The 25125-nt window shown below is 45.1% G+C and overlaps 1 protein-coding gene across 1 annotated transcript; it reads left to right on the top strand.

Annotated features, from left to right (window-relative positions):
• The first annotated feature begins 4946 nt into the window (after window positions 1-4946).
• On the top strand, window positions 4947-13114 carry LOC109772336 (cation transporter HKT1;3). The gene is made up of 6 exons (XM_073501834.1): window positions 4947-5595; window positions 6475-6633; window positions 10118-10214; window positions 10785-11971; window positions 12396-12614; window positions 12721-13114. Exons 1-6 carry the CDS (start codon window positions 5144-5146, stop codon window positions 12917-12919), a joined length of 2313 nt encoding a protein of 770 aa, XP_073357935.1. The 5' UTR covers window positions 4947-5143; the 3' UTR covers window positions 12920-13114.
• Window positions 13115-25125: the final 12011 nt, after the last annotated feature.

Below are 25125 nucleotides of genomic sequence, written 5' to 3'. Positions count from 1 at the left end.
GGCCTTGCATCAGAAACAGGATAAGAACCATGACTGGCTGAAGCGTCAGATGCAGAGCCTCTTGGTGGATGTTAATCGCATTCGAAATCTTGCCACCAAGAATGCCTTCGTATCACATGAAGCCTGTCGGAGGTCCTGGAAAAGTCTGACATTGCTAAGCTCCGAAGATGATCTTCGCGAAGATGGCTTCACAGAGCGCTACAAGTTTGATTCCACGCCTCCTCGGAATGCTGTCTTGCGTCGTACTCCATCCTTAGAAGACTCGGAGTATTCCTCTTCGGCTGCAACTGTTGTTGCGAGAGTCGTTGATGAAGAAGACGATGCAACTTCCCCAACCATGACTTCGCCGCATCTCGACACTGCACCAGGCCCCTCTGCACCACCAAACTCCAACATCGACCCTGCACCTTCATCTACTCCTGATGGGAACGAATAGATACTCTATGTCTTCACACCTTTTTGGTCCTTACTGACAAAAGGGGGAGAAGCATGTGAGTTGATAGTCTTCAAGCGGGTCCATATGGGTGGTTGCTATATTTTTGCTAAGTGTTTACAACTCTCGTTTTTTATACATTTGGTTCTTTTGGGTTGTAACACTTAAAATTGATGGTCGTCTGCTACTTTGATTGCTATTCTGTGATGCGATGATAAATTCCGCATGAAGTCATTCCGCAGACGTCCATTTTTCATTATGCATGTCATTATCTTCGCTATATCTTTATATGCATGATGAATCGTCTTCATAAGTTGAAGAGGATCTCCACAAAGCAAAACCTGCCATGTGCATTTGCATTCAAAAGCAAACTACTTATATGCACATCTTCAGGGGGAGCCTTTTGCCACTTGTGAAGACAATGCCCTAATCCTTAAACTTTCACATACTTTTATCCCCGTTGAAAACTTCAACCAATTTGTCATCAATCACCAAAAAGGGGGAGATTGTAAGTGCATCTAGTGCCACCCCTAGTTGGTTTTGGAGTATTGACGACAAACTTGGTTGAGGGACTAATGTGTTTGTGAGAATTGCAGGATAACACAGGTAGTAGTCCCGCATTGATTCGGTTTACCTACTGGAGATGACCCCTAAAAATGTGTGAAGACATTGAAGACAATGATGGTATGTGAAGATATTCACAACAAAGATTATGACTTGAGAAGACATTCACGTGAATACTATGGAGTGCGAAGACATAGTTGTTTCGTAGTTTCCTTTTCTTCTTTGTTGAGTCATAGGAACCACCGTACTGTTAAGTGGGGTCCAAGTGAACAAAGTCAGAGTGACTGATGTGATGCTCAACCAAATCCTATGTCTTCGAGCGAAGACAATGAGAGCAAATCTTATCCAGAGCTGGATGAGCCAGCTTTACTTGTAGCCCAAGTCAAGCTGCCGCGTGTGTTTGAAATCTGACCGTTAGACACGTGTCAGTTCCTTAGTGACCCAGGGTCATTTCGGACAAATCATGTCGGGTTGCCTCCTGGCTATAAATAGCCCACCCCCTACACCATAAATTGGTGGCTGCTCAGAGTTAGTGCACGGCTTTTGTCGTTTGAGAGCAACCCACCTCCGAAGCATTTGAGAGAGAGATCCTTGCGAAGACAAAGCCCAAAACACCCAGAGCCAAAAAGTGTTAGGCATCACTGAAGTCTTTCTGTCCGCATGATCTGAAGACTTATTACACTTGAGGACTGTGTATCCTCCAGCCGGTTAGGCGTCGCGTTCTGAGCATCCAAGAGTCATTGTGGAGTGCCGGTGAACGAAGTCTGTGAAGGTTTGGAAGTCTACCTTGAAGACTTACCAGAGTGATTGGGCGAGGACTAAGTGTCCTTAACTCAAGAGGAATAAGGTGAAGACGCGGTCTTCTGAGTTGAATCTCAGCCTCCCCAACCAGATGTACAGTTGTCACAGCAACTGGAACTGGTCCAACAAATCCATGTCCTCTCCAAGCTACTGGTTCTATCTTTTCCCTCTCTTTACATACAGTTTGTCTTCATGAAGTCATCGCCTGCTTGCTTGATCTGTTTGACTTCACTGTGTGACGACTATTGTTGTTTGGCTTCATACTATCTTCCATCCTGATCTATACTACCTAGCTGCTAATAGTCTTCGTGCTTTCACTTCATTACTCTCTTGTCTATGGCTTGTCTAGTGTAGTCTACTTTCCGCTGCATATCAATAGGTTCATTTCTATCGTTTGTCTTCAAAGCCCCCGTGTTTTGAAGACTTTCATAAAAAACGCCTATTCACCCCCCTCTAGTCGATAACTAGCACTTTTAGTGACAAGGAAATGCAGTCGCGCATGTTCTGAGGAAAACCCAGAGCTTGCAACACCTCAAGCGGGTATGGCCAATTGCTTGAGTGGAATGCCTTAGCTATATCGAGCTTTAGTTAGAAATTGGGTTTTTCTTTGTGTGCAAAGCCTTGGTCGGATTCTAGACATGTAGGAAACTATTGTGGATGTGGCGTTTCTAGATGAAGGCAATCTGGCGCTTGGAGACAATGTTGCTAAGCATGGGTGCGACTCTATTGGCAATGAGTTTAGATAAAAACTTGGAGGTCCTATGAATCAGGCTGATTGGGCGATAGTCTCCCACATTTTGCGTATCGACGAACTTAGGGAGCCGCACTGTGTTGGTGGAATTGATGACATTTTCATAGTCACCATTCATGCTTGCAAGGTGCAAAATGGCAACGGTGAGATCATCTTTGACAATTTTTCAGGAAGACTAGAAAAAAGCTCCGATGAATCCATTAGGGCCCGGCGCCTTGACGGAAGGTAAAGAGAACATCGTTTTCTTTATCTCTTTGATACAAATAGAGTTGTGCCCTCGCAAGGCACAAATCTAACACCCATCAAAAGACAAGTCACAACTCAACCACACATGGAAAGGTTCTCCACTTCCTTTGTTTACCCTGTGATAACGCTTAATGCTTGCCACATCGGCTATAATTAAGTGTGATTTTGACAAGTTGAGGATAATTATTTCCCATCTCCCGAACGTCCTGCTTGGTTTCTTTTATAATATTTTTTGTGAATCTTTCAATTTTAGAAAAAGTTGCATGTACGTAGTAAATCATCAAGTCTAGTTTGAGCACCAATGAAACACACAAACAAAAAAAACTTGTAAAACAAAACAAAACTCAGAACTAGTCGCCTTACATATGACAGATTTCATTTGAGAATGCATTTCTATACATTTCTTACAAAAATATTAAGGTAGCTGCACCAACCAACTCAAATTTAACACTATATGTTAATAATTCTAGGTCAAGCTGCCATGTTTGCCTCTCCATAGGCAGGCAAACACATATGCATGGATGTCAAGGTCATGTACCTTGTCTGGTCAACAGGGAAAGGGATGTCCTTCATGGTTGGTTAACAGTGAGCCCAGGTCACAGGAAAGCTCTCTGGACCATAAATCTCAAGTATATTGGGCATGCATGATGGGGGCTATAAATTATTTTGTTAGGTGTGCCGGCCATGAGAAGGAGCAGACAACGACGGATGCTATTGCTGCCTGAGATCGTTAAAGGGTAGTAGCACTGTATCAAGAAGCAATCATATTTCTCCTGCAAAGTAAAACAAGCAATCATATCTCCTATTTTCAGAATTAAATTTGAGAAGACAATACTACATTGTTCTAAGCATGACCATAATTATTCAGTAGTGCTTCCTATACCCCAAGAAATTTCAAGATTGGCACTAACCGAGTCCTAAACAAGGGTGATTTGTCAAACCTTAGGCCTACCTTTTTAGAAGACATGACGCCTACTTGAAATACAACAACAATTTCACTTGAACCCGCCTTTCAAAAACAGGCCTAGTTTGAAATCTCAAACAGTCACCATAATTTCTCAGTTTAGCGTGTATTTCAGCGAAATTCACGCCGATCGCGGACGACGAGCCTTAGGGTACGCGTTGCCTTTTTGGCTTTCTTGAAGTGCTTACGGGCATATCTCTCATGATGATGACAACTTTAAGCATTGGGTTCCTATTATAAACATTAACAGTAACCAAGTAGCACCACTTAACAACTACTAATTGCCTCTGCATGATGATTAGCCACCGCAATAAACCTCGCCCCTCTATTCTTTCCACGACGATCGCGACGCGCGAAAAGAGAGAGACCCATCCGCATTGTATCGATCGATCGCGAAAGGATATCTTTCCCCAAATCCGCCAGGTGCTTTCAGAAAGTTCACGAGCCTCTTTGCGCAACGCCAGAATAAATGAAAACAAAGGCATGTGAGAGGGGGCAGGCGAAGGTAGCTGAAGAACTAATTGCATTCCGTAAACGAGCAGCCGGACAAAAGCCCGGGTGGAACCGCCGGAAAGCAGGTTTGCAAGGTTTGCTCAACATGGACAGTCGGCTATATATGGCAAAAAGCTGAATAAACAAGCTACTGGTACACATGAAACTTTTCCTACTAATGCATCCAGAGACAACTAATTCTAGTGAAAAAAGAAATCATAGAGTGGAAGCTAAAGTGCTCAGCTTCACAAGAGGACAAGCACTTGATTCTCATGCCTGGCCTTGATTTTATTTATTTCTATGTTTTTTTACTAAAAGACCCCTACAGTATAATTGGTACAACAAACCCAAATTGTAAGTACCATACCTTAAACCTGAGTGGGTGGAAAGACATCAGCCCCTTCTCATCACTAGGCTATGCCTTAGTCTACTTTTTTTTTCTATGTAGTTATATTTAATTCTCCTATGTAGATGAAAAAGGACAAGTTATTGATTCTCATTGGGAAATTAGTATTGTTATTATCATGGAATATTCTACAATTATAAGAAATAAAGTGGTTTTTTACATGTGCAACCCCCACTAATTATTAAGAAAAAAATATAGTACTTCCTCCGTAAAGAAATATAAGAGCGTTTAGATTCATTAGTGATCTAAACGGTCTTATATTTCTTTACAGAGGGAGTACTAGTAGTACTACAACAAACCATTTATCCCTTTAAAACACCTTCCACCACCAGCACCATCTCCTCCCTCCCTCCCTTCCCTCCTCCATAGTATTCTCCATCGGTGAGACAGGTGGTTAGGAGGGAAGAGAAGAGGGACGGGAGTGTGGAGAGCAGTACAAAACTGAAGCTCACACCTCTCTCTCTCCCACTCTCTTCCCGCGAGAAAATGATGACGAGGTCTCCAGAGCCGGCAGCCGAGCAGAAGGCCTCGTCGTCCTTCGGCAACCTGCTCTCCATCTTCCTCCGGGTCAGCTCGTCCGAGCCCAAGCCGCCGAGGCGGAGCTTCGACGCCGAGGGCGTCGTCGGGCTCGGCATCGTCGCGGCCATGAGCCGCGCGTGCCTCACCGCCCAGCCGATAGCGATCGGCGCTGCCGCACGCCGCCGCGCGCGCGAGGAGGACGAGCTCTCGGAGAGCTACACGTGCGTCATCACGCACATGGCCGCCGGCGCCGGCGAGGGCGGCAGCATGCGCAAGCGCGTCTACTTCGGGTTCGGCGACGGCGGGGACGGCTGGTTCGTGGAAGCCGCTGAGGAGGCGCCGGCGAGGGCGGACGACTTCTTGAGCCGATGCTGCCTCTGCAACAAGAGGCTTGATGGGCTCGACATCTACATGTATAGGTGAGTGGTTAACCAACCAACAACTGACGAGCAGTACTTCATATCGCAGGGAGTTAATAACTGATGCCATACTGAAACAAATAAGCTACAAGATGCATATAATCCTTCAGGAATCTCACATGATCATAGTATCAATTTGAATGGAATACATTCCTACCATTTTTTTCCTAAGAAGTTTGTGAGAATTTTAGCTAGCCACCATCCTTTAGGGATCTCCTTTCCTTGTTTTTATTTTGGTTGTGTGGACAGTGAGCCTTCATGTCTGTTGGACCAAGCAAAGCTTGATGTACATCACATCTTAGGTCCTGTTCGGAGACCCGCCACTCCACCACTCCGCTCCCGGAGTTGGAGTCAAAAGGCACGGAGCTGGGAAAGAGATGCTCCAGCTCCTCGTATTTTTAGGAGTTGGAGTGACTCCAAACAGGGCCTTAATTTCTTGTTTTATTTAGGTGGGATTTTTTTTCACCTTCCTTTCTCAGAGAACAATTAGGGGTAGGTCTACAGCTGATATTAAGAGATATCAAATGTGCTTATGAGTTCAAAGTAGCAATAACCACTCTTTGGCCCTGTAGCCATTCATTAGCCCTTCGGTTGAAGGATGCCATGATTATGTATTCCTGGAGCAGAGCCTAGTTCAGCTATCCTTAGGAAAGCAGAAGACAGATAAGTTGTCATAGGTGTAGAATTTTATCTAACATTTCACCTTAATAAGTAGTATCACTCATCCCAGCATAGCACATCGCATAAACATCTTTTTAAATGGCAAGCAAAGCATGGCTCCTGGTGAATTCAGTCTATAGTACTTTCAGAGTTTAGTGACAAGGAACAGTACACTAACCACACGCTTACCTCTCTTCTGCTCTTGACCTGCAACTGCAGGGGGGAGAAAGCCTTCTGCAGCTCCGAGTGCCGATGCCACCAGATGCTCATGGACGACCACGCTGAAAAGTGCGGATCAGAAGCCCTCAGAGCCAGCAGCTACTCGGCCTCGCCGTGCTCTGCGCCGATGTCCTTCTCCCCAAGCGTCGCGGCGGCCTAGCCGACCGAGCTGCGTGATGCCATCAAGCTGATCCTCAGTTTGTAGTAGCAGAGAGCATAGAGATCTAAATGATCTTTTAAGCGAATGAAAGCATAGAGTAATTACTAAAAAAAAGGTTTCTGAACTGTGGGTCGAATAAAAGAGAGGGAGAAAGTTTTGGGGTCATGTCCACTGCAAGATGTTCACTGCTTGAGCGTGATTGCATTTCTCTGTACCGAGCAGGGGTAACTATGCTAGCACTTAAGCTAAGAAATTTGATGTCGCGTCCTATCCTGAAGTTTCGGGAAGAGATTTGCTGCATGTTAAACGCTTAATTGGCCTGGGTAAAAATATCCATTAACAAACTTCTTCTGAGGGATAGCAGAATTTATAGGTGGCATTTCAGTACATTTCCAGTTCTAAACTAAGGTAAATCACAGCAGAAACATGGTCTCCTGAGGCAAAATCAAACTCTGGTGGTACATCCGTATGGTCCATGCATGTGCATGCAGATCGCAGGTGCCTAGCCGAACTCAACTTGGAATCTCCACCGTGCACCCACATTATTGTTCCGGTACCCTGCGCCACCATCATTACCATGTTCCCTTGTGGTCACGATCTTCAGTTGGTCACTGGAAGCTTAAAATTCAATCTTGACGGTGTTATTAGGACACACTGGAAGCTTAAAACTCAATCCTACCCAACGTTAACATATCGCTCCACCACTCCGCGTTTCAACCGCAAGGAAGGCAATTCCCTCTATCAGCAAGCAGAACCCCAGTATTCACAGCGGCAGAGTCTGGCCCGGACCTGCTTCAGCTGTACCTTGAGCATCATCATTCAAATAATGGAGAGCAAATATCTGAAAGTGCTCCCAGGATACGTACAAGTTAAAGGTGCCTGGTGGTAAGGCCACTAATACCACGAGGAAAAGAATCAGGCCACCTTTCAGGGGCTATGAAGGGAAGCTCGCCATCATAGCTGTCCGTTGTCGCGTTCTTCAGCAGGCTGAACAAGATCACCATTCACCATGCGTTCATGTCTGTCATGCATGGAGGAAGGTCATGCCATACTACGTGCGTCGATGTTAGCATATCGCGCAGCGTCAGAACCAAAAGAAGATAACCATCTCCCTATCAGCAAGCACAAGACCAGTATGCAGTTGAGCAGAGCCAGCCCAGACCTGCTTCAGTTGCATTTTGAGCATCATCGGTCACATAATGGAGAACAAATCTCTGAAAGTGCTCCCAGGATATATACGGCACGGATCTGAGATGCTCAAATTGTAGGTGGTGAGGCCACTAATACCACGAGAGCCGCAAAGTCGAATCGGGCCACCATTCAGGGATATGTAGCTTTTGCTCAAAAGAAAGTGGCAATGTAGCAATGAACTGACGCTCTCCATAATGGCTTTCTGTTCTTCGGCAGGTTGAACAAGGTCGCCAATCACCATGCATGTGTGTCTGTCAGCCATGGAAGGTCAGCTGATTGATACTGAAGTTCGCCGCCTGTAGCAGAGAGGTTAATGTGTGTGCATTTTGCTCACAGTGGAATATGTTGACTAACTAAATACAACAGCAATCTATGAAAGTAACGCAATTAGCATGTTAAATGGTACGTATTCACTAAAGAGGACAGAGTATCCCATAATTGGCACTGGGAGATAACATGATCTGGCCTTAAAATTACCATGATTTATTAACATGATCGGTAATCCCAGCATTTTGCAAGGGAAGGGACGTCCACATTTGCCAATTCATTGTAAACTAACAGAACTATCATAACAGGCCCATAGAGTTCTCCATACTATATGTTCACATGGTGGGCCTGGTGGCATGCTGCCACATATGTTCTCGCTTAAGTACCTATCTCCGTCTTCAAATATATTCTGCATGTGGCTAGAGCAAATCCGAACATGGCTTCTCCAACAGAACCCAGTTCATACTTTAAGATGGGATTCGGAGGGAGATAGTTGAGAGGCAAACACTCTAGATAAATGACGTGTTCTTTTCAAAAAATGCCCCATCAAGGGCACATCGTATTTTTCTCGCAAAAGAAGGCAACTCATGTTCACTAAACCACAGAAAATCAACTACCTAATGTTACGCAGTGCATAATTTTCCTCCTTTTGGAAATAATGGAATTACATGATGCTGATTTAATGGGTAGCGAGAAAATACTTGATCGGTTTCTATGACACTATATTATTTTCATTTGTCATTGGCTCATCTGAATCAGCAACATCTCTAATTTTGACGGAGATGTATTATTATCTTTTAAATAAGTTATTAAGCCACTGATTCAGGTCGTCTTGTACATATGATCATGAGTTCATCGCTAAACCTTCTTAGCCGTATAATGATGCCACAGATATCATACTAACTTGCATAAACAATAATACATGTCTAGATTAGAGATGTGTGTAACCTTGAAATTTCCTCCAAATTAGTTACTGTCAAACTAACAAAAATGGTGTGAGCAAAAGTTCAACGTGTCTATCTCAGAAAGAACAAAGAGGAAAAAAATCGAATTAGTGTGAACAGCGCATGTAGGAAAAGTTATGGAGGTCATCTTGCTCCACGAGTCAATTAACAGCACCATAGAAGCTGAATGCAACCCTATAATTATTGAAAGGTGTTTTGCTGCCACACGGAACTAGCAGAGCATATTTAACCTAGTCTGCATAGGTAGTATATGCCAGTGCAGAGCAACTATGTAGCATCAAAAGAATTTGTTCCATATCCACTCAGATGATAAAGCTTAAAGAATAAAATCTAGTTATCGGTCTTCTCCATATCAACAATGAAGAGCTAATTCGGTTGTACCAAATGCTTTGCCCTTGGTGAGAAGAATAAAATCAAATTCCCCAAATGTGGATTACACGTGTTTGCTTATGAAACGAGAACGCATGATGTTACTTCTTCGGTTCTTCCTGAAAACCAATATGAGTAAACAATATTGTTGATGCCACGACAAGAGTCATATATATACCGATGTACATATTTAGCATACTACTCCCTCCGTTTCTAAATATAAATCTTTGGAGAGATTTCATTATGAACCACATACGGATGTATGTAGATGCATTTTAGAGTGTAGATTCATCCATTTTGCTTCGTATGTAGTCCATAGTGAAATCTCTACAAAGACTTGTATTTAGGAACGGAGGGAGTACATGAAAAGAACTGATACACGTCTAGAAGAACATGCATGTAGTAATGCAGGAGGTGTGATTATACGCCCTTTGAACCAGGCTCGAGTCCTCTTCAACTAAGATTTGGATGTCTATTCTTATTCATTAAATGGATATCTAGCTCCTCGCAGGTATCCCACATTCCTTTCGCAGTTCAAGAAAACAGACATGGTAACTGGTAAGGGGGAGCATACTGATGCCCGGCTAAAAAAACATTTTCGTTAAGTGTACAGTGTGCACAATCATTATGATGTTTCCAAGAGAGACATGCAAGTACATCTTTTTATGACTGCAACTTCTGATTAACTCAGCGTTACAAAATTTGAAATCCAAGATAGATCTGAGTCAAATATTCCTCAGAATGAATTCTACATGTCGAGGGTTCATTTCTGGTACATAGGGAACTCAGTAAGACAATGGAGCCTGATAGCACCTTAGCTTCCGAAAGGACACGAACCACTTGCTGAGAACACATTTAATCTTTCCAAGTTCCAACTGGATCTGCATGCCGTCAAGGTCTAACTCGGAGAGGCTCGAAGAAGGAAAAAACATCTATCGTGTGAACAAGACATAATGCAGAGCACAGAATGAAATAACTTTGCACTCAGAGTGCTCATTCTTAATTTTGCATTTTCACTAGCCTGTAGACTATTTATTGACACAAATTCAGTAGAAAACAGAATCCTTTACCACTACTATGGCAAAGCTATCTTGAATGATGGGATCCATGAAGCAGCCTTGATTCTTCGGTCATACTTGTCCACATAAATCCACTACTGTTTTATAATTCCTCTGTATAGCACAGATTGTACGAAACACCATAGGTACAAAGTTGAAGGGAGAATATATTTTTTCCACTATAAATAGACAGTACTCAGTGTGACTGCGCAAGTAAGGAACCAGCACCCCCTCCCCCCTTTCCCCGCCTAACCGCTCCAAAGGAGAAAACATTCTTTTTAAGTGCCACACAAGTACTAGAAAAGAATGAATAATTCTCTTGTAGTATACCTAAAAAGTCTTCAAACTTTCTGTGCATTTGCATCCACCAAATTCTCTTCTTTTGCCAAATCTGCATGGCAATCTATGAAATACTCCTGCCGGTTCATCTGCCAAACTAACCCGCTCTTTATCCAAGTCACCTATTTCACCTTGATCTCATTTGCTGGATATGAAGCTCTGAAGGTTCTTAACTCTCAAGATAAGTCAAATACTCTGAAAAACTTAGACGTGTTGTTTACTTCTGTATCTGCATCAACTGTCTCAAGCATGGCTACTGTTGAAATGGAGGAATTCTCAAGCAAACAACTCTGGGTTTTGGCAATTTTAATGCTGATTGGCAGTGAGGTGTTCACTTCAGTACTTGGTCTTCACTTCATGAGGGCTAAATTCAATAAAGAAAATTCACTCAACACAAGGGACCACATATCTCATATTGATATTGAATCTATTAATGTTGCAAACTTTGATCCCAACACTAGCCATGGCACAAAAGATGCAGTTTCATTTTCTGAAATCCGCCTGGCAAACAAACAACATGTTGATCCCAAGACAACTGTACTTTTAGGTACTGCAGTGACGGTCTATCTTCTAATAACAAACTTAGGGAGCTCCTTACTTATTTACCTCTACCTTAAGTTAGTACCAGATGCACAAGAAGTTCTGAAGAGAAAAGGGGTTGGGCTCTTTTTATTTTCTGTATTTACAGCTATATCCTCGGTTGCAAACTGTGGCTTCACTCCAGTAAACGAGAATATGGTTATCTTCCAGAAGAACTCCGGTCTGCTATTGCTAATTATTCCTCAGATGCTAGTAGGAAATACATTATTTGCACCATGCTTGAGATTCATGGTGTGGTCACTCCAGAAGATTACCGGGAAACAAGAATGGTGTTACATTCTTGAGCATGCAAACGCCATCGGATACAGGCATCTTATGAGTACAAGAAAGTGTGCTTGCTTAATTTTAACTGTTGTGGGCTTCATAATTCTGCAAACCATATTGTTTTGCGCTTTGGAATGGAGCTCCGAGGCTTTGCAGGAAATGAGCAGCTATCAAAAGATAGTAGGTGCTCTTTTTCAGTCAACCAATGCAAGGCATGCTGGTGAAACTATTGTGGATCTGTCAAGCATCTCTTCGGCAATAATAGTCCTATACATCGTCATGATGTAAGTTCCTTCTCTAACCTTCTCCCGGAAATAATATTGCTCATTGCGAAGAAAATTGCCTGGATTTACTGCAGCACTTACATTAGTAAAAAAATTCCTGAATTTACTGCGACCTTACATTAGGCAAATAGGGGTTCTATTGACTAGGTTGAATGATATGCAAATATGTCGTACTCCCTCCGTCTCAAAATTCTTGTCTTAGATTTGTCTAAATACGGATGTATCTAGTTACGTTTTAGTGTTAGATACATCCATATCTAGACAAATCTAAGACAAGAATTTTGGGACGGAGGGAGTACTTAACAAATAGCTTTATCTCATATAATAGAGTAAGAGACATCAGATTATCTAATGTATGCTATCATTCAGAAGAACTAATGTTAAGCTATACTTCTTAACGCATGTTTGCACCAACTTGTATCAGGTACCTTCCTGGCTACACATCAATTTTCACCAATTATGATGATCGGTATTCTAAGGATGAGAAGAGATACAACAGAAAAGGGCTATTGGAGGACTGGATCTTGTCCCAGCTGTCTTATTTGGCTATCTTTGTCATGCTAATTTGCATCACTGAGCGAGAAGCACTGACCACAGATCCACTTAATTTCAATGTTTTCAGCTTACTGTTTGAAATTGTAAGGCAAGTCACTGAAATCCACTACATTCTTAAGAGAAACTCATGGTTATTTTTGCCATGATTATCATTACTGAACTTCTGGCTGATCTGATGACTGATTATATTGCAGTGCATATGGAAACGTGGGCTTCTCGATGGGTTACAGCTGCAAGAGGTTACTGAAACAAGACCTACACTGCAAGGATGCTTCATATGGGTTTGTTGGGAAATGGAGCGATGAGGGGAAAATGATTCTGATCATAGTCATGGTCTTCGGGAGGCTTAAGGGGTACAATTTGAAGGGGGGAAAAGCATGGAAACTTAGATAGCATCAACTCTGTTAGGGCCTAGTATTCCCCCTCCCAAATAGGCAAATATGGTGTATAGCTTCAGACATGCATAACAAACCGCATCGTCGTTTTTCCTTCACCTATAATCTGTGTCCACCTTGTAGTCGTATGATGCTAGTAAGTATATGAATAAAAATACTAGTATAATAGTATAAAGATAGTTTTTTTTTTGAACTGGCAGTACAAAGATAGTAAGCACACACCTACAGGAGTGTTTGGTTTCCATTTACCGTAAGCATCGTCATACACATCACCCTGGTTCCCTACATCAATGCGACAATACCGAATCATCTAGCCTCCATAATTTACCCTTGGCAGTTCATACTTGATCCATCCTCCACGCATTCACCGAGAAAGGAAAGCGCGGGTAAATCTTAAACAAATAACACGATGACAAGACTTCTGGAAATCAGAGCTGTTGATGTCGGCCCTAGCACCAAGAGATGTGGTAACATGGTGTCAAATGCACACGTGATAGCACAGTGACTGATGCCTAGTGAGGGATGGACGGGTGGCTCGGTTCCACAACAATTTCGATGCGTGAACAGTGCAGCTAATGCAGGCAACCACCCCGAGTCAAACCACGGAGACGCGCCCCTAGCCGGTGACCTAGGGTGACCTCATACGATCGCAGCAATCCGCGCCGCGATCGAGCGGAACCGCGGATGGCAGCAGCCGAGATGGTGAACTGTCTGATTAGCTGGACGAGCTCGAGAGAAGTACCTGCATCTCGCGGGGTGGAAGCGACGGCGCGGCGGAGGAGTTTGGCAGCGGGAAGGACGAGACGGGCGGAGGGCGGGAGGCGGCGGCTGATCGAGCGGGGGCCGCACGCCGGCGAGTGGTGAGACCTATTCAGTTCGTTCACGGGCCTGTGACTTCGCTCGGCCGGATAAATTTCGTTTTCTCCCTCGACAAAACAGGCCCGTGAACAGAGTGTTACGAAGTTACAGGCCCGTGAACAGGAGGCACCCCTATTTTTCGAAATTATACTTCTTCAAAAGATCACTCTCATCTTTTTAGGTTGTGATCACGTGAGTTTTCTCTTTTTCGTACATCTGTTTATTCAAAAAAATTATTTTTTAAACTGTGCATTCAAATCTTAAACCGGCTTTACCATTGGATTTCTCACGTCGAGATCTTCAAAATAAGATCACATATCAATAAGTTTTGATGAACGTTTTTTTTTTCATGAAAAAATTATACGAAGGAACCGAATCGGAAGCATATTTTTCTCCCTTTCTGAAAGGGGCACGGTCATGCCTCTAGCGAAAGCACAACCGTACCTCTCGCAGAAGCAAAACCGTGTCTCTCGTGAAAGGAAAAAAAAACGCGTTTTCCGTTTTCGAGAGGCACGGCCGTGCCTCTCATGAAAGCACAATCATGCCTCTCACAGAAGCAAAACCATGCCTCTCGTGAAAGCAAAACCGTGCCTCTCGCGAAAAGAAAAGAAAAAGAAAACATGTTTTTTTTCATTTCCGAGAGGCACGATCGTGCCTCTCATGAAAGCACAACCGTGCCTCTCGCGAAAGCAAAATTATGCCTCTCACTAAAGTAAAAAAACAGAAAACACATTTTTTTCCGTATTGGAGACTCGCAAAAGTAAAATCGTGCCTCGCGCGGAAGAAAAACTATGCCTCTCGCAGAAGAAAAATTAACAAAAAACACGTTTTTTTTTGTTTCCAAGAGGCATAGTTGTCCTCTTGCAGTAGCAAAAAATAAAGGAAATGCGAATTTTTTTTGCCCAAAAGCTAAGGAAGACCGGTGGAAAACAAAAAAGTCGAAAAAACCCCAAAAAAAGAAACCGTTCAAAAAGCCGATAACGCGTTCGGAAAATAAAAAACAAATTGAAGAGGGCACGACATGTGGCGGCGGTTGAGAGCGCGCCAACTGACGCGCTCTCAGCCCACCCTCAAGTGATCATTGTGAGGCTCTCGAAGGAAATATGAATATATTTTTTACTCTTTTATATGAATATATTTTTTACTCTTTTATTGGTCAAAGGAAATATGATTTTTTTTTTCCTTTCAAAAGTGCAATATATTATATGAATAGAGTACAATATATTATGAAGTTACAGGCAGAGAGAACAGAGTACAATATATTATATGAATATATTTTTTACTCTTTTATTGGTCAAAGGAAATATGATTTTTTTTCCTTTTCAAAAGTGCATCAAAACGTTAGTGCTCACATATGAATATGAACTAAGATGTTGGATTTCTTGTGGTGAAATCATCTCATTCGTGTTCAAATTAAACTTGACACGGGTGCTCGTATATTTCTCAAATTTGTTTCAGGTTCTCTGATGCTATCTTAGTGTGTGCCTATATTTATGGGGATGAGTGTGCGTGTGTATATGTGGGTGCCTGTTTTAGGAGTTCGGCTAGACATACTCTGAGATGAGATGGTAGAGTGTGCCAATTTTCCCATGTTCCGGTCTTGAAGCTTAGGGCTCCTTTGATACAAAGGAATTCCATAGGATTTTTCAAGGATTTGGAAGTTTATGATTTCTCTCCCTATGATGGTCGTTTGATTCGTAGGATGGAAGTCCTTAATCATAGGATTCATTTATATTACATGTTGGAGGAAACTTTCATCCGCTCAAACCTCTTTGTTGCATTCTTTTGCTTTTCCTGTGTTGTCAAACACTCTTTCAAATCTTGTAGGGTACAAGAGAACATTAATTACACTCTATTCCTGGATTTTTCCTATTCTCACATTTTGAGAATCTTGCGAGTCAAAGAGACCCTTATTCTTTCTACTCATTTATTTGCTATCACATTGTTATCGTACAATATATTTCAACAACAATAATCTCAGGACCACTGAAGTCCCTTTTTCACTTCGGGGAGATCTATTGAACAATAGTCATGTCCGTTACAAGAGAGGAGATCAAGAAGTCAGGAGGATGATCATGTCACTCCACAAAAAGTTTCCCTTGTAACTAGCTCTGGCCAACGAATGCCGCAACACTGCTTTCCCGGGCATAATGCACAATCATCGCCTTGCCGAAAGAAGTCAACAACTTCCTAACAGTATTCCCTTCGTCTTTCTTTTAATCCGCATACAAGATTTATCTTTTTTTTGCGGGTCATGCAAGATTTATCTAAAGTCAAACTATGCAAAGTTTAACCAAATTTATACTTAAAAATATTAGCATCTGCAGTATTAAAGTTATATAGTATGAAAAATATTTTAATGATGCATCTAGCGGTATTAATTTCATAATATGAATGTTGATATGATTTTCTAGAGCATTGGTAATAGTATAGTCGATAACAGATGTATAAAGTTGCCACGTCATATATAGTCAACATGTATAGTAGTTTTTATCAACAAAAACATTATACTAGCTTAGTTACTAAGAAGTACTACTATTCTCCTTTTTCTCTCTCCTCTTCTCTCTCATCCAACTCGGTAAAAATATAATACTTTACTCCTTATGGCCTGCTGACTTTACCTTGTTGGATTGCTTTTGGAAAGTTTGACTATATACAGAATAAAGAATCATTTACCAGTAGCTTGGAATGGCATAGCAAGGGGAAAATATTACTCCCTCCTATCTCAGTTAAATGACGCAACCTCTTTAGGGTCTCTTTGATCCGCATGATTCCAAAGATTTAGGAATAGAAAATGTATAGGATTAAAGTGGCATGCCCAGTGAAAACTTATGGGACTAGCAATGAGTGTTTGATGCCACGGGAGAAAAGAAGAAATTATAAAATAAAAGTAAAAAGGCTAGAGTGGATGTTCGATTTTCTATGAAACGTGGTACAAAGGACTTTCTCCTATAAATCAAAGGCCGGCGTAGGAAAAACTCCTAAGGACTTGAATCCTTCAAAAATGCTATAGAATTCCTTTGATTTGAGATTCAGAGGAGCCCTTGCCGTGTTTATTTTACACGACATAAAGCTTGCGTCAACGGGAACATTGCGTCAAGCAGACGGTCACCGATCCACACACGCACACTCACGCTCCCTTGTCACTTTGCCTGCGTCGGATGCGTGTCGCCGAAGGCTTCTAGACCACGAAGCATCAGCTAAGGAAATGAAAGAGACACACGAGGCACCTCCATCCAATCCAAAATAAACAAGAGCGAGGAGGGGTTTGGTTTGGTGAGACGTGCGACGGTGCGAGCGAGAGGGGGGCAAGAGGACAAAGCAGCCAACTCGGCCAAGTGCGTCACCTGACTCGGACGCCCCCGTCCCCCGTCCACCGCTCCCGTCCCGTCTCCACCTCCCACCGGATCCTCTGCGGCCTTCCACCGCGGCCCCGGTCTCCGAAGCCTGCACCGCGCCGTTGATTCCCTCCACTAGCCTCGCAACACGTGCGCGCGCAGCAGGGGTCTCTGCGTCCGCGTGGCCGCAGAGGATCCGGGGACGCTGACGCGTACCTGCTTCCCGCCGGTGATGGCCAATGCGATGGCTGCCTCGCTCTTCTGCCCCCACGCCTGAGCCCACCCGTCTCAATGGATGTCTAGCCCCACCAGTTCCGGCCCGCATGTCAGTGGACGGTCGGGTAGGAAAATCAGGTGGCCGGGGACGGAGGAGTCCACGTGCTCGGCCCTCGCGGCCCCGGAGGTCGGTGCGGATCCGAGTCAGCTCCCATTCCTCGGCGGCCGAGAATTGTCCGGAATGCCCCGCTCGCTGTCGCTGGGTTCGTTCACACCTGTGCACCGGCTTTTGCACCGGTGACGTCGTGGTCCGTCCTCGTGGTGTCCAGCTCGCCCCGCCGACCTCGTCTTTTCGCTGAGTTTGGTCGCTAGCGGGGGCATTGGCGATCTCATCGGATGCGGATGCCGAGAATGCCCTCGGTCGACCGGCATCTTTTCTTTTCTATCGCGTTACGTGCGTGTGGGGCGGGGGTGGGGCGTAAAAAAGATATACACGTCGGTCGTGCGTGGAAGAAAGGTGACATCAAAGATACTACAGTCGTTTCGGAAACGGAGTGTGCTACTATGTGGTACTCCCTCCTTTTCAAAATAGATGACCCAACTTTGTATTAAAGTTAGTATAAAGTTGGGTCATTTATTCTGAAACGGAGGAAGTAGTATGTAGTAGGAGCCAGCGAGCTGTGTTTTCTGTGAACCTAGACGTGAAGCAGCTATTGGAACGTTCACTGGGTTCAATGTGTTTTCTGTGAACCTAGACGTGAAGCAGCTATTGGAACGTTCACTGGGTTCAAATTTTCTCGAAAGGAAAAGGGTCGTTGTGTCGTGCAGAGTGTCTAGACTCGTCTACAATAATTTTGTTTTGGAAAAATTGTAATAAAGCTAGTACATTGTAGAAACACAAATATTAATAAACCCCACCTCCTACCATCTCCACAGATATTTATATTTTCTTAGGATAAAAACTGAGTTTTTTTGTTCAAAAACATCAGGAGTTTCTGACGCTATTACACGCAGAATGCAGTCCGGCGGGTCTGAAACCAAACTTTACATAACTCATTACAAAATCATTATCGTTGGATAAAATCTGTAAGAAGTTTTAAATGGGCCGGGAAGAATTATTCTTTTTGACTTTTTCAAAAGTATTAGGATGGTCCGTCAACTAAAAAACCGGCAACTCTTACTCCCTTAACTTTCAAACCGCCCTTAACTTTCAAACCGGATAACTCTAGTTTCTCATACTGCTTTGGATAGTGGTTTTGACCAATCTTGACACATCACTGGTTTGACTGCCACGGTCCTTGCGCCTCTACACTTGAATATGCTCGTCAATCACGTCGAGGCGACTTGAACTCCGCCTCAGTGTTTTACTCCCTCTGTTCCTAAATACTTGTCTTTTTAGGCATTTTAACAAGTGACTACATACGAAATAAAATGAGTGAATCTATACTTAAAATATGTCTACATACATCTGTATGTGATAGTCATTTAAAATGCCTAGAAAGACAAGTATTTAAGAACGGAGGGAGTAGTTGAGGCCGCGAACACGGATGAGGGCGTGGGCTGTTAGAGTAGTCATTATAGTATACGACTTCTAGTCCAAGTCAGTTTTGTACCCTACCCCAAGTCGGTTTGTACCCTCTTATATACTCTTGTATGCCGCACCAAATCAATAATAAGCAACAGTTTTATTCAGCTATCATGGTATCAGATACCGGTCCCAGAGTTTAGGGTATGACTCCGCCAACGCCACCGCCGCCGCCGCCGCCCGGCTACTTCGAGCGCCGGGCCGCACTCATCGCCAAGGCTGCCAACGCCGCGGCCGCCTCTCTCTCGGCCCTCACCATACCTCCATAAAACTACCCTGCACCCATCCTCGCCGCACCAATATCTCTTGCTGACACAATCTCCGACGTCAGCCCCTACATCCCCATAGTTCTTGATCTCGCCGCCCACAACTACTACCATTGGAGACATCTCTTCGATCTCCACCTCGGCCGCTGCAACCTGCACTCGCATGTCGCCGCCAACTGTCTTCCCCGCCCCGACGATCCGCAATGGTTGAAAGACGATCTCGCGATTGTCCAGTGGTTCTACACCCGCATCACCACCGAGATCTTCAACATGCTCGATCACGACGGCGCCACCGCTGCCAACATCTGGCACTCCCTCCGTCAGCTCTTCCAAAGCAACACCGACGCTCGGAAAAATGCTCTCCACACCGAGCTTCGCAATATGGTGCAAGGAGACGCCCCGGTGAATCTGTTCTGCCAGCGCGTTAAGACCATTGGTGATGAGCTCCGCGAACTCGGCGATACAGTTAGCGACTCACAGCTAATCAATATCGTCGTCGTCGGCCTCAGCGAAGACTCTGACAAGCAAGCCTCGTTCATACCGATGATACGGCCCCCTCCTACCTTCGCTGAAGTTCGTTCCTTGCTACAACTCGCGGCGGAAACACAAGCTCGCAAGGACTCTCGCCCCAAGGTCTTTCATGCTGCGGCTCGTCCTCCTCTGTCGTCTACACCAGCGCCGCCTTCCAGGCCGGCTCCTGCCGCCAGGCCGTCCGCATCGTCATCTGTTCAACCGCCCCCAGGCTGGCGTCCTAGTCCGAACTACCGCGGCAAAAACCCTATCTACAGGCCGCCGTCGACTCATTCGGTTCCGCCTACGACATCACCAGCACCGAGTCCTGCACCACCCACCAATACTCCATCTGCGGTTGCATGCCGGCCTCCTCATGATCCTTGGACGGGGCTTGTTCAAGCATGGCCCATGCCCTGGTCCGCTCCGTCCACCCTCGGTGCTCCGCCGGCATACTCAAGTGCCTGGCAACCCGGCCTTCGGCCGCCTACTGGTGCTCCCAGTGTTCTCAACCCCCGACAGCCGGCCAATGCCTATCACGCCGCCCCGACGTATGCTCCTTATGGTCATTACAGCACCGACGGCGGCGCCTACTACACACCTCAGCCGGCCCTGCTCCCGACGCCACCCCCACCACAGCCGGCCAATGCCTACTACACTCCCCAGCCGGCCCTACTGCCTTCACCATCGTATCCGCCGGCACTGCTTCCGATGCCACCCTCACCTGCGACGCCGAGCTGGGATCAAGCTGCCTTTCTCCAGGCCATGAATAACTTTGCTGCACAAGGAAACTCAGATACGGATTGGATCTTTGATTCAGGGGCCTCTAGTCATATGTCTGCATCTAGTAATTGGTTATCTTCTTGCACTAAATCTCCTTTCCCTTCCATTATCCTTGGAGATGGATCATCTATTCCTATATATTGTGTTGGTCAGGCTCAACTTCCCTCTTCCACCAAACCTCTTTTACTTCGCGATGTTCTAGTTGCACCCGCCCTCATTAAAAATCTTATCTCTGTTCGCCAATTTACTTGCGACAATCTAGTTTCGGCTGAATTTGACCCTTTTGGTTTATCTGTAAAGGATTACCTGACCAAGGCCGAGATCGCTCGCTTCAATAGCTCCGGTGATCTTTATTCTCTTAATGGAGTTCCTGCCGCCACCCCTCCAACATCCATGCTGGCCTCCGTCGATCTCTGGCATCGTCGCTTGGGCCATCCCAACCCCGCCGTCTTAGCTTCTATGCTTAGTGAATTTACCATACCATGTAATAGGGACTCTCATAATTCTGTGTTTTGCGAGTCTTGTCAATTAGGCAAACATGTGCGTCTTCCCTTTAGTTCCTCTAGTTCTTGTAGCACTTATCCCTTTGAATTAATACATTGTGATTTATGGACCTCTCCCATTGCAAGTGTTTCGGGTTTTAAATACTACCTTGTTATCCTAGATGATTTCACCCACTTTGTCTGGACTTTTCCTCTACGCAACAAATCCGAGGTCCATTCTCTTTTCCTTAATTTTCAACGCTATGTGTCTGTTCACTTCTTCCTCCCAATTCGCTTTATCCAATGTGACAATGGTCGCGAGTTTGATAACATTAAAAATCGTACTTTCTTCTTACAACATGGCATCCTGCTTAGGTTCTCATGTCCCTACACCTCCCCTCAAAATGGTAAAGCAGAACGCTCTCTTCGCACTCTCAATGATATAGTTCGCACTCTCCTCATTCAATCATCTATGCCTCCCAAGTTTTGGGCTGAAGCCCTACACATGGCCACCTTCCTTCTAAATATTCGACCTTCTAAAACTAAACCCAACACTACTCCCTATTATTCCCTCGTTCTTTCCCACCCCGACTACTCCGCGGTTCGTGTTTTCGGCTGTCTCTGTTTTCCCAATGCCTACGCCACTTCTGCAAATAAATTGTCACCACGCTCTATCCCATGTGCTTTTCTCGGCTTCTCTGACGAGCACAAAGGCTATCGCTGTCTCGACCTTCACACCGGACACGTTCATGTCTCTCGTCATGTCACGTTTGCTGAGCACATTTTTCCTTTCTCACAACGCACTACTACTGTTGGGAATCGTAGCATAATTTTAAAATTTTCCTACGCTCACCAAGATGCATCTATGGAGTATACTAGCAACGAGGGGAAAGGAGTGCATCTACATACCCTTGTAGATCGCGAGCGGAAGCGTTCCAATGAACGTGGATGACGGAGTCGTACTCGCCGTGATCCAAATCACCGATGACTGAGTGCCGAACGGACGGCACCTCCGCGTTCAACACACGTACGGTGCAGCGACGTCTCCTCCTTCTTGATCCAGAAAGGGGGAAGGAGAGGTTGATGGAGATCCAGCAGCACGACGGCGTGGTGGTGGATGTGGCGGGTCTCGGCAGGGCTTCGCCGAGCTTCTGCGAGACGGAGAGGTGTAGCAAGGGAGGAGGGAGGCGCCCAAAGGTGTAGGTTGCTGCCCTCCCCCCTTTATATAGGCCCCCTGGGGGGGCCGTCCCTGGAGATGGGATCTCAAGGGGGGGCGGCGGCCAAAGGGGGGAAGGGGGTGCCTTGCCCCCCAAGGCAAGTGGGAAGCCCCCCACCCTAGGGTTCCCAACCCTAGGCGCATGGGGGGAGGCCCATGGGGGGGCGCCCAGCCCACTAGGGGCTGGTTCCCTTCCCACTTCAGCCCACGGGGCCCTCCGGGATAGGTGGCCCCACTCGGTGGACCACCGGGACCCTTCCGGTGGTCCCGGTACAATACCGGTAACCCCCGAAACTTTCCCGGTGGCCGAAACTTGACTTCCTATATATAATTCTTCACCTCCGGACCATTCCGGAACCTCTCGTGACGTCCGGGATCTCATCCGGGACTCCGAACAACTTTCGGGTTTCCGCATACACATATCTCTACAACCCTAGCGTCACCGAACCTTAAGTGTGTAGACCCTACGGGTTCAGGGGACATGCAGACATGACCGAGACGCCTCTCCGGTCAATAACCAACAGCGGGATCTGGATACCCATGTTGGCTCCCACATGTTCCACGATGATCTCATCGGATGAACCACGGTGTCGAGGATTCAATCAATCCCGTATGCAATTCCCTTTGTCAATCGGTATGTTACTTGCCCGAGATTCGATCGTCGGTATCCTAATACCTTGTTCAATCTCGTTACCGGCAAGTCTCTTTACTCGTACCGCAATGCATGATCCCGTGACTAACGCCTTAGTCACATTGAGCTCATTATGATGATGCATTACCGAGTGGGCCCAGAGATACCTCTCCGTCACACGGAGTGACAAATCCCAGTCTCGATCCGTGCCAACCCAACAGACACTTTCGGAGATACCCGTAGTGCACCTTTATAGTCACCCAGTTACGTTGTGATGTTTGGCACACCCAAAGCACTCCTACGGTATCCGGGAGTTGCACGATCTCATGGTCTAAGGAAAAGATACTTGACATTGGAAAAGCTCTAGCAAACGAAACTACACGATCTTTTATGCTATGCTTAGGATTGGGTCTTGTCCATCACACCATTCTCCTAATGATGTGATCCCGTTATCAACGACATCCCATGTCCATAGTCAGGAAACCATGACTATCTGTTGATCAACGAGCTAGTCAACTAGAGGCTTACTAGGGACACATTGTGGTCTATGTATTCACACATGTATTACGATTTCCGGACAATACAATTATAGCATGAACAATAGACAATTACCATGAACAAAGAAATATAATAATAACCATTTATTATTGCCTCTAGGGCATATTTCCAACAGTCTCCCACTTGCACTAGAGTCAATAATCTAGTTACATTGTGATGAATCGAACACCCATTGCGTCCTGGTGTTGATCATGTTTTGCCCTAGGGAGAGGTTTAGTCAACGGATCTGCTACATTCAGGTCCGTATGTACTTTACAAATATCTATGTCTCCATTTTGAACACTTTCACGAATGGAGTTGAAGCGACTCTTGATATGCCTGGTCTTCCTGTGAAACCTGGGCTCCTTCGCAAGTGCAATAGCTCCAGTGTTGTCACAGAAGAGAGTCATCGGGCCCGACGCATTGGGAATCACCCCTAGGTCGGTAATGAACTCCTTCATCCAGACTGCTTCCTGTGCTGCCTCCGAGGCTGCCATGTACTCCGCTTCACATGTAGATCCCGCCACGACGCTTTGCTTGCAACTGCACCAGCTTACTGCTCCTCCATTCAAAATATACACGTATCCGGTCTGTGACTTCGAGTCATCCAGATCTGTGTCGAAGCTAGCGTCGACGTAACCCTTTACGACGAGCTCTTCGTCACCTCCATAAACGAGAAACATATCCTTAGTCCTTTTCAGGTACTTTAGGATATTCTTGACCGCTGTCCAGTGTTCCATGCCGGGATTACTTTGGTACCTTCCTACCAAACTTACGGCAAGGTTTACATCAGGTCTGGTACACAGCATGGCATACATAATAGACCCTATGGCCGAGGCATAGGGGATGACACTCATCTTTTCTATATCTTCTGCCGTGGTCGGGCATTGAGCCGTGCTCAATTGCACACCTTGCAATACAGGCAAGAACCCCTTCTTGGACTGATCCATATTGAACTTCTTCAATATCTTGTCAAGGTATGTACTTTGTGAAAGACCAATGAGGCGTCTTGATCTATCTCTATAGATCTTGATGCCTAATATATAAGCAGCTTCTCCAAGGTCCTTCATTGAAAAACACTTATTCAAATAGGCCTTTATACTTTCCAAGAATTCTATATCATTTCCCATCAATAATATGTCATCCACATATAATAAGAGAAATGCTACAGAGCTCCCACTCACTTTCTTGTAAACACAGGCTTCTCCATAAGTCTATGTAAACCCAAACGCTTTGATCATCTCATCAAAGCGAATGTTCCAACTCCGAGATGCTTGCACCAGCCCATAGATTGAGCGCTGGAGCTTGCATACTTTGTTAGCATTCTTAGGATCGACAAAACCTTCCGGCTGCATCATATACAACTCTTCCTTAAGGAAGCCATTAAGGAATGCCGTTTTGACGTCCATCTGCCATATCTCATAATCATAGTATGCGGCAATTGCTAACATGATTCGGACGGACTTCAGCTTCGCTACGGGTGAGAAAGTCTCATCGTAGTCAACCCCTTGAACTTGTCGATAACCCTTAGCGACAAGTCGAGCTTTGTAGATGGTCACATTACCATCTGCGTCCGTCTTCTTCTTAAAGATCCATTTGTTTTCTATGGCTCGCCGCTCATCGGGCAAGTCAGTGAAAGTCCATACTTTGTTTTCATACATGGATTCTATCTCGGATTTCATGGCTTCTAGCCATTTGTCAGAATCCGGGCCCGCCATCGCTTCTTCATAGTTCGAAGGTTCACCGTTGTCTAACAACATGATTTCCAGGACAGGGTTGCCG

The sequence above is a fragment of the Aegilops tauschii genome, chromosome 6, assembly GCF_002575655.3.
Source record: "Aegilops tauschii subsp. strangulata cultivar AL8/78 chromosome 6, Aet v6.0, whole genome shotgun sequence".
Classification (NCBI taxonomy): domain Eukaryota; kingdom Viridiplantae; phylum Streptophyta; class Magnoliopsida; order Poales; family Poaceae; genus Aegilops; species Aegilops tauschii.
Note: the sequence above shows the minus strand (reverse complement) of the source record. Positions and strands in the feature narration are given on the sequence as shown.

Excerpts from the sequence above, each read along its gene's own strand:
- LOC109772336 (XM_073501834.1), top strand. The coding sequence starts at position 5,144 with ATGATGACGAGGTCTCCAGAGCCGGCAGCCGAGCAGAAGGCCTCGTCG. Across the intron at positions 6,634-10,117 it reads CCAAGCGTCGCGGCGGCCTA|CGTTACAAAATTTGAAATCC; the intron begins GCCGACCGAGCT and ends TGATTAACTCAG. Across the intron at positions 10,215-10,784 it reads TCTGGTACATAGGGAACTCA|AAAAGAATGAATAATTCTCT; the intron begins GTAAGACAATGG and ends CACAAGTACTAG.